Below are 10203 nucleotides of genomic sequence, written 5' to 3'. Positions count from 1 at the left end.
TTCCCCCTCTTGGAATTCACGAATCACAAACAGTAAGACGATTATTTTTCCGCCAACCAGGTCACTTTGAGTATTCAGATACGCTTATAAAATATGAAATAAATGAGCTGAGGACCAACGAAGAACTACTGAAGGTGTTAGTACAATCTAACTACTGGAAAAAATATGGACCAATAGAAATTTTAGCTGTCTTTACTAAATATGTTGTGAAAATCAAAGACGAGGTCACTGGACATCGCTAAACAACTGAATGCGATGTTTATTTTTTGCTTTTTCATTGATGTAACCTTCATCTGTTTACAACGTGTTTAATTTTCATAATAAAGTTGAATGTGTTGTTTCAATGGTCCAAAAAATTAATTGTTAGAAGAGTCGGATTCTTATTTTTTTTTATTTTGTGGCTTTGTTTTTAGGTGTTATTTGATGGAACCGGGGAACGAGAATAATTTTTTTGGGTTCTTTGACGACCAAACATGAGAAATAGCCGCCCTTTATTGTCTCACGACACTGGTACACCCATGGAAAAAAATCCCAAACATGGGTACTTGAACATGAAAAAAGGTCGGATTCCTATTTTTTTGGATTTTCTGGTTTTGTTTTTACGTGTTATTTGACGGAACCGGGGAACGGGAATAATTTTTTTGGGTTCTTTGACGTCCAAACATGAGAAATAGCCACCCTCCATTGTCTCACGGCACTGACACACCCACGGAAAAAAATCTCAAACATGGATACTTGAACATGAATTTTTTTTAAAGTGATCTTTGTAGTATCTTATATGGTGATTTCATTGTCATGTATTTTTTCTTTTTAATATTTTTTTTTGGTACGACCTTATTATTTTTTATATATAAAAAAAATATATTAGTAGTGTAAATTATGATCAAATCATAATTTATTATATATGATAATTACTTTAAATATCTTACTAACACATAATTATGAATTATGAATGATTTTAAAAACATTTATTTTTAATGTAATTCTTACGAACAAAACTCATGATTTTAGGTTCACTTCTTTTAAAAATAAATTTAAAACACTCGAAAACTTTGCTTAAGGACCACGATCAGAATCAGAATCCATACGTCAGTTAATATCATAAAATAATAAATTGTGCAAAACAAGTCAACTATATTAAACAAAAAACTGTAATAATTACAAATATTCATGTCAACTACAAGACAAAATAAATACAATAATCAATGGTTCATGCGGCGTCTCTGACCAGCTCTGACACTTCCATCAGCACTGGCTCCCCCTCTGGCGATCGTCAGGCAGTCATGCATAATCTCATATAACTCTGTGCCTGCAGTGACCATCCTAAGGTTGAGCACACGCTCCAACCTCTGTGCAATCGCCTCATATCCGTCGTAATCATCTTGTCACAGTCATTAAAAACATTTATTATAAAATTTAAAATAAATAACAACTCATCAAACATTAAACGTGCAAAAAATCTTACCACATGTGGAGGGGGGTCAAATGCCACTGGAACCTTGGGGCTGGGCGGCTGTATCTAGTCCTCAGGGTCTGCAGCTGGTGCATCTCTCGGCTGGTCACCTGCCTGGGTCGGTATCATGAATGAGTGAGATATGCGGAAAAACCACTCCATGTAATTCGCAGATACCTGCCCAGGCACTAGACAAAGCTGACCCGCAAGTAGTACGTGCTCCGCAAAATGCATCCACCTGTCATCTATATCATCGTGTGACAATCGAGCACTAACAGGCGACGAAGGGATGCTTTGGATGTAACCAAACCGTCGTACCACCCTCTCCGGTCGAGCTGTGACCACCATAGGACCCCATCTCCGCTAACCTTGAAATGATGAAATCACCTCAAAGGCCCTAACCCCCCGATGCTCCGTGTACGGCAACCAAGACACATCTGTGACGGTCAAAGCATCACAACGTGTCCTGTAAGGTGCTCCAGTGATTCCCTTCATGTGCGTCTTCGACGTCAACCACCAGGAAGCACGTAGGGATGTCTCCTAGTATGTATCATCTGTCACGCACTGGTGCACACTAGGGAAGTGCTCATAGATCCAGCACTACACAATAAATGAGGTTAACATAACATAAAAACATGTTCAAATCATAATCGAACGTAACATATTAAAAAACATAAAATTTACCTGTAATAGCGTCAAGTACCCCGTAAGCTGTCGTGTGGTGGTCCTAGAAGCCTCATCTAACTGGTCATACATATGAACCAGCGCGGCAACTCCCCAAGCATAACCACCACTCTGAGCGAGGTCCCGAAAAGCGTCAAGGCGAACCACATGCACGTATGTTGCACTCTTATTAGCAAAAAGAGTGCAACCGACCAGGTGCAGCAGATAAGCACGAGCTGCTACAATCCACTGTCGGGTCTGACATCTCATCTCATAAATGTCTCGAACCCATCCTAGTCGTACATATGCTCCACGTGTCAGTTTTGTCTCGGCTCTAGCCTCCTCGGCAGACACCTCAAGCAACTTTGTCAGCAAAAATCTGGTCTCCTCCGTAGAAAGAGCATGAAAATTGTGCAATGCGCTAGTGATGGGCAAATGAAGGAGTGACGACAAATCATCCAATGTGATTGTCAACTCTCCTACCGGAAGGTGAAAGGTGCTGGTCTCACCGTGCCACCTCTCCACGAATGCAGATATCAGTCTAGGATCGCCAGCAATAACTGAACAATCGATTAGTGGACTTAATCCTGTGGCAGCAACCAGGCCTTCAATCTCAGGCACTGGCCTCCCAATCAGTGTCACCTTCCTACCATGTGACACCAACTTCAAATCAGGACATTCCTGATTTGAAGTACAAATTATACAATTATTAAAAAAAATTAATGACAAACAAATAAATCAACAATGATAAATAATTAACAAATTAAAATACCTGTCCACTCCAAACAGCATGTGCAACATGGTCCGCAAATGATGCCAGTACTGACGGGTCACGTGGCCCACCAGGGAATCCCTCAGCAGCATCATCAGCATCTGACCCCTCAGCACCATCAGCACCCTGTATATTTGCACGCATCTCAGGTGCCTCCGCAGCCAGATCAGGGACACCGTCAGTCATGTCAGCAACGCCCTCAGCCATATCACGTGCATCCGCATTCATCTGATGAACTCGTTGCCTACGGACTGAGGCAGTAGGCCTACGCCTCTCGGGAACATCAACTGCATCATGGTCATCATGTTTATCTCTGCCTACAAGTCTACCTATGACACGACCTAAACCTCGTGTTCTAGCCATGATCTGCAAATCATGTCGAATACGTATTTTTTTCGGTCAAAATATACACAACTTTCTTTATAAAAATAAAACAAGTTTATTTATAAACAAATAAGACTAATTTAAATCAAATTATTTGAAAACATATACAACATAATTTAAAAAAAAAATTAAACAACTTTATTTATAAAAAAAACACAACTAATGTAAAAAAAATTAATTACTAAACATGCACAACTTAATTTAAAAAAAATTTAAATAACTTCATTTATAAAAAAAACACAACTAATGTAAAAATAATTAATTAGTAAACATCCACAACTTAATTTATAAAAAAACACAACTAATGTAAAAATAATTAATTAGTAAACATCCACAACTTAATTTAAAAAAAATAAACAACTTCATTTATAAAAAAAACACAACTAATGTCAAAATAATTAATTAGTAAACATCCACAAGTTAATTTAAAAAAATAAACAACTTCATTTAAAAAAACACAACTAATGTAAAATTAATTAATTAAAAAATATCCACAACTTAATTTAAAAAAAATAAACAACTTCATTTATAAAAAAAACACAACTAATGTAAAAATAATTAATTAGTAAACATCCACAACTTTATTTTAAAAAAAAATACTTCATTTATAATAAAATAAACAACTTAATTTATATCATTTATAAAAAAAATAGTATTTTTAAAAAATTTCCAAAACACACACAACTTTATTTATAAAAATAAACAACTTCATTTATAAACAAAAAACACTAATTTTAAAAAATAAACAATAAACAAAAACAAACACAACTTCTTTTATAAACAAAAAAATAATTTTAAAAAATAAACAATAAACAAAAACAGACACAACTTCTTTTATAAACAAAAAAATAAATAATTTAAAAATTAATATTTAGTAAAAATACACAATTTAAATTATAAAAAAAACATGACATCAAAAATCCAAACCTCATTTTTTTATAAAATCTCAAAAACAAAATAATAATAAAAAATATAATAATAATTCATTTAAAAAAAACAAAACATTTTTTTAAAAAAAAATAACAAACTTTCCGGAAGAACCACTTCTTCCGGAAATCTCAAACGTCTTCCGGAAGAACCCTTCTTCCGGAAAGTTTTCGGAAGAGGTGTTCCGGGAGACTTCCAGAAGAAGTAGTTCTTCCGGAAGACGTTTGATTGCTTCCGGAAGGACACTTCTTCCGAGATGTTTTCGGAACATCTTCCGGAAGTTCCGGAAGCCCCCTTTCCGCATTTTTTCCGGCGTCTTCTACTCTCATCTTTTACCCTAAGGTTCCACTACCCTAAGGTTACTATCCTAAGGTTCCACTGCTGAATCAATACTGGATATTAAAAGCAATGGAGAGTTAGGGAGACTAACCTCGAAGGCTCTTCGCGGAGAAGAAGAAGAAACTTGGCTCGCGGTGTCGCGGAGAAGAAGAAGAAGCTTGACTCGCGGTGTCGCAGAGAAGAAGAAGAAGCTTGGCTTGCGGTGTCGCAGAGAAGACGAAGAAGCTTGGCTCTCGGTGTCACGAAGGAGCAGCAGGAATTGGAAGAAGAAAAGAAGCAGGAAGTGGTCTTCCGGGAAGAGGAGCGCGTTTTTAAATTTTTTACTTAAAGGGCAAAATGACCCATTCACTAAAATTGCTGGGTACACCTAGCATTTCCCAAAACTTCCCTATGAATTTGGTGAATATATTACAATAAAAAACAACACTTGATGTCTTCATTTTAGTCATCCCACTTGATTCTTGTATGTGAAATCCTCATATATATTATCACAATCACATTTCTTTTCCAAAATCTTCCACAATACTTCTCTTAACACTCGATCATTTGGTTTTCCAAATCAATAAAAATCACATGTAAATGAAGAAAATAAAATTCTCACGTGAGCTCAAAGGACTTCTTCAAGATGAACTATATAAACTGATCTTTCTAAAGTTAAAAAGCACTGTGGTTAACCACTGTCTGGAAAGAGGATTAGTAGAAAATACATGTTTTCTTTCGCTGTAGAAATTACATGCTGGCAACTTTCGCTATTGCTTTTTTCCCATTGTCATTATGTATATTTACATCAGTGTTCTGACTAAGTCACTATTTTCTAAGTCTGGGACCATAACAATCTCCGTGTTTTCATTTTCTTGTCTCACTTTGGCACCCACGTGATCCTTTGGAAGCACATTACAGTCGATGATGTGCCATACTGGTCTCTCCTCTTGAAACAATCTGCAGAACCATTGATAGCATAAAACTTCATTGTAAGTTGTGACTGGTGAGATAAAAACTTCGAAGAAAGATGGAAAGAGAGAGAGAGGACTTACGGGTGCTTGCATAGTGATGGACATTGCACTGTAAGTGCATACTTGCAAGTGGAAATCTCTGTGATTGAACTAATCATTGGTCTAGGTTCGGAGCATACAAACCTCACCTATATTAAAAATATGAAATCAGTATGATGAGGGAACGGAGAAAAAGACCCAGATTTCTGCAATTTTTCATACCTCGGTCTCTCGTGGCTTATTTGTAAGATCACATACGGTGCCGTTAGTATATTGATGAGCATGATACCTGAACAAACATAATATGATTAAGTACTTGTTTTTATAACAGTAAACATAATGTGAAACCTTTTCTCCATGTTAACCCCATCCTCACACTTGTGAAACATTCAGTCATAAAAGGTACCTTTGAGATGCATCTTTTGACCGGGGATCTTTCAAAGTAGAAATGTCAGACAGATTTTCGTTAAATGCAGCTGTAGCCTCTGGATCATACGCTCCCAAGACAAACTCCTGGACAACCTGTGACAGAAAAATTTACACTTATTATCATACATGAATATATGATTTTACAAGTTTCTAATAATATAATAAAACAATTCCATGATTGTACAAATGAAACTGCTTAAAAGCAGTTCAATATAATTAAAAAAACCAAAAAATAGGTGTTCTGAATGTAGAATTTATATGAATGACTGACTTCTGCTACCAATAATCACGACAAGGATGGTATCGAGGAATTTGGATCCTCTCCTATTTCTCAGTAACACGTGCCCCATTATGATGAAAGACACAAATTTTATTATGGAGTGACCAACCTTGATTATGTTGGGGTCCACCAATTACAGACAAGTGCACTGTATGTCTCTCTCATAAGTCATAAACTCATAATACAATTGTCTCCCATAAGTTAGTAAAATGATAGCATCAAAATCCCAGTAATGGTAATAAGATTGAATCTAGTCTGCTTAGAAAATTTGTGATAGGCCCCATTGTGAGGCATAGGAGGAGAGGAAATAGAGGGGCGATGGGAGTAGTGAAGGGATTAAAAGGGCTTAAGAAACCAAGGCTATTGGTGTAACAGAATGGACAGACAGCAAAAGGAGAATGGAGGAGGGGGAGGCATGAATCCTGGAAGGGATGAGAGGGTCCAATCTAAGTAAGGGATGTTATCTTTTATTTTGTTCTGCCATTTTCATTTTGTAAGCGAGCCTAGAGCCTAGCTCCATCCATTTTCATTCTCATTCTCATTTCTTATTTTTCCCAGCAAGCATTGTAACAGAGGACACTTCCTCAGATTTCATTTAATTCTAACATCAGAATTGTCTTCAATTTCTGGTTACTACCAATTAGATGCTCAACTCATGGAAAAGATAATATCGTTATTCAAACTGAATACAAGCCCAACTCCCAAAAAGCAGAAGCCAAGTTATAATGAGGATGGAGCAAAGAAAAGTTTAAACAAAGATCATGAAGAGTCAAAACTAAATGCAATCAAGAGGATACCTTATCATCTTCCAGATGTAGTTGCCGCAACTTCTTTTGATAGCAAAATTCATATGACCACCAACCTTCTTGCTGCGCATTCAAACAGCTAATGTAAGGAAATGATATACAATAATAGATGTCATATATTTAAAAAAGACTACTGAAAAATCATAAATTCAGACCATAAACTTCATGAATAATAATGAATATATCATCACTGGAAATAATTCAAATACTAACTCTGACAAAGCATGGACCCTTTAATACTTCTAGCAGTTCATCTGGTGTCTTCTGCTTAATCCTTTTCTCAGTTTCTACAATCATGCTGCTAATATTGTGTTGGATAACAGGCTTTCCACTTTTTTCCTTTTCCACTTTAGGTAAGTAACACATATATTTCTGTCCGGTTTTATCTGGCATGACTATAGATTCCTGATCATCATCCTGTAAATGAAGCATCAAAAGTTCTTATGAGAAGGCAATGGGATAAAAATATATAAAATTGACTATAACTACATCCTAGCAATATATATATATATATATATATATATATATATATATATATATATATCCAGTTATGTCCAGAGATTAAGAAAGGAACTTATAAGGTCCAGTGTGACCATTAGAGGGAGCTGTCAGTCTTTGGGTTTGATTGTACCAGATTGTTATAGAATTGATTTTGAAAGTACTGAGATTGAAATAACCAGTTTTGAAATAATTTGTTATGAAAATTAATGTATTCGTAAAAGATATTTTAAAAGTGAGTTTAGACTTTAGAAGAATTATTGTTCAGATGGTAAAGTAGAATCACTTTTGAACTGTAAATATAGATATGATTTTAAAACTTTTGTGGGTTCAAAACACGGAATCAATTCTATTCACCTTGATAGCTAAAATTATTCCCTTCTTTCAAAATCAATTTTGCTGATAATAGCCTTTGGAGAACCACACCACAAAAGTTAGCCACTGTAGTTGGAGAACTCAAGACCTTATAATCACAATACTAGAATCCCCCCACACCTTACGATTTATATCCTAACTTTTGCTCACAACAAAATTCATTTTCTCAACCTCAAAAATTAACCAAACACAATGCAGTATAGCTGAATTTGCGTTGAAACAAGCAGGATATTAGATTCCTAATCTATCAAACAGAACCAGACACTCTTATTTCCAATCTCTTTGATAATCTTCAAAATAACACCTTCATTAAATTTGTACAGCCATAGTAGTTTCGATTCAGAACCAGTATTAGTAAAATGCACTGTAAATATTATTTCAGTCACGTACACACATTCAGTTTTAAAATAAGTTGTAAAAAAAAAATGGAATGTCCAAGAAACACAAACTTATCTTTGCATCATAGTGCAAACTCAGTGAAAATCTCAATTCATTTCCAAGACTTAGGGTAAGTAATTTATAGAACATTCAACACTCACTTAAATTGCAACTAAAATCACCGAGCAAAAGATCACATACATAAAAAATGGCACAACAACAACACCACAACAGTTACAACTAAAAATATTATTATTATTATTATTATTATTATTATTATTATTATTATTATTATTATGAACACATTAAAAGGCTTACAGGGTGAAAAGGGGAATCTTCGGGATGAAATTCAATCTTGTATTTTGGTTCGCGAGAGCGGCCACCACCGCCACCACCAAATATGCTACCTGTGAAGATAATAACGAACAGAATCAAATAAATTGAAAACCTAACACAACAAAATTTTGAATTTCGGATTCATAACGCTTGATTTCAAAAATTGAAATTGAAACCCTAAGAAGAAAAGAGAGGAGGAAATGGTGAAGACCGATATGAGCGGGGAAGATTTGTTCGGAGGCATAGCTGAGAGAGAAGAGAATGAAGAACAGAAACAGTGCCCTCATCGTCTCGTTAAACCTCACGACGACGCAAACCCACTTCCGAGTTCCGACGAAAGTTCCTTAACGGTCAACGTTTACAAATCGGGACCAAGATCGCACACCGAATGTCGCAGCGTCCACGCCTACGCACCAATCCACGATTGCCACGTCACACAATACCCTTCTCCATATTAGATTTGTCTAGGACGCAACACAAATAGATAATATTGTTATTGGTTTTGTAGTGTGCATAATCATTTTTGTTAATACAATGGAAAACTGGTTTTACACTATTATTTACATATAAATCATACTTTAAATTACTTTTATACTAAAAGTCAATTAACTTATCATATATACAATAAATTATGATTAAATAATTATGTAAAAAAATTTACACTGATAATGCATAATATTTTTTATATTCAAACACACATGAAACATGTTATTTTGTTGATTGAAATTTAGTAAGAAGGGTTAAATAAATTTTAGTCCCTAAATATTTTAAAATTTGGATTTTAGTTCTTAAGTTTGAGTAGTAAAGGTTTCTCAAACTTTTTTATTAAGGATTTTAGTACAAAATCTTTTGAAAAATTTATTTTTAGTACTGAAATCTCATTAAATAAATAAAAATAATGGATTTAAACTTTTGTTTAGGGACTAAATATTAAAATTTTAAAAATTTGAAAATTTTGATCAATCAAACAAAAGTTTAGAGATTAAAAATCAAACGAAAGAAATTAAGGGATCTTGACCGTTAAACTTTTGTTTAGGAACTAGAAACTAAAATTTAAAAAAAAATTAGGGACTACTTAGTTAATCCTATTAAGAATTACAAAATTTGATGAATCCCTCTTAGTACAAATTTATTAAAAAAATCATAAGTTTTATTTTTAAAAAAAGCTAGAAACACACTATTGTCTTTATTTCAGTTTATGTGACGTTTTAGAAAGAGAAACAATTCCATTAAATATTTTCTTTTCAGATTTTTTTCAATAATATTGTAATAAATAATTTAATTAATGTATAAATTTAAATTTATAGTGAATAAATTAAATATAACATATAAGAAGATTTAACTCAATTGTTTAAATAATATGCGTAAATTATTATAAATTTTTTTATACTTATATTTGATTCCTACATATAAAAAATAAATAACATACAACATATAATTTAGTTTATTATAACCTCTATACATATATACATACATACATATATATAACCTCTATGCATATATACATACATACACACATATATATATATATATATATATATATATATATATATATATATATATATATATGT

General features: G+C 33.8%; 2 protein-coding genes across 2 annotated transcripts; both read right to left on the bottom strand.

Moving 5' to 3' along the window:
- Positions 1–1071: 1071 nt before the first annotated feature.
- Positions 1072–3251, bottom strand: LOC114368186 (protein MAIN-LIKE 1-like). Its single transcript, XM_028325524.1, has 4 exons — positions 2889–3251; positions 2138–2797; positions 1466–2053; positions 1072–1381 (listed from the first exon to the last, which is right to left on the bottom strand). The coding sequence occupies exons 1-3, from the start codon at positions 3249–3251 to the stop codon at positions 1994–1996; spliced, it is 1083 nt and encodes a 360-aa protein (XP_028181325.1). The 3' UTR covers positions 1072–1381; positions 1466–1993.
- Positions 3252–5143: 1892 nt separating this feature from the next.
- On the bottom strand, positions 5144–9093 carry LOC114425902 (protein OS-9 homolog). The gene is made up of 8 exons (XM_028392881.1): positions 8844–9093; positions 8615–8703; positions 7259–7462; positions 7037–7108; positions 5937–6052; positions 5753–5819; positions 5573–5679; positions 5144–5477 (listed from the first exon to the last, which is right to left on the bottom strand). Exons 1-8 carry the CDS (start codon positions 8917–8919, stop codon positions 5321–5323), a joined length of 888 nt encoding a protein of 295 aa, XP_028248682.1. The 5' UTR covers positions 8920–9093; the 3' UTR covers positions 5144–5320.
- Between the last annotated feature and the right edge of the window lie 1110 nt (positions 9094–10203).

This window comes from Glycine soja, chromosome 9, assembly GCF_004193775.1.
Source record: "Glycine soja cultivar W05 chromosome 9, ASM419377v2, whole genome shotgun sequence".
Taxonomy (NCBI): Eukaryota; Viridiplantae; Streptophyta; class Magnoliopsida; order Fabales; family Fabaceae; genus Glycine; species Glycine soja.
The sequence above is the reverse complement of the archived record's forward strand: the minus strand, read 5'-3'. Positions and strand labels throughout refer to the sequence as shown.

Bases quoted from the DNA above. Each gene is read 5' to 3' on its own strand.
- LOC114368186 (XM_028325524.1), bottom strand. From the start codon at position 3,251: ATGGCTAGAACACGAGGTTTAGGTCGTGTCATAGGTAGACTTGTAGGC. The intron at 2,798-2,888 runs GTATTTTAATTT...ACTTCAAATCAG, and splicing joins ATGCTGTTTGGAGTGGACAG to GAATGTCCTGATTTGAAGTT. The intron at 2,054-2,137 runs GTAAATTTTATG...TTTATTGTGTAG, and splicing joins GGTACTTGACGCTATTACAG to TGCTGGATCTATGAGCACTT.
- LOC114425902 (XM_028392881.1), bottom strand. From the start codon at position 8,919: ATGAGGGCACTGTTTCTGTTCTTCATTCTCTTCTCTCTCAGCTATGCC. The intron at 7,109-7,258 runs GTTAGTATTTGA...TTGAATGCGCAG, and splicing joins AGGGTCCATGCTTTGTCAGA to CAAGAAGGTTGGTGGTCATA. The intron at 5,478-5,572 runs GTAAGTCCTCTC...ATGGTTCTGCAG, and splicing joins CCATCACTATGCAAGCACCC to ATTGTTTCAAGAGGAGAGAC.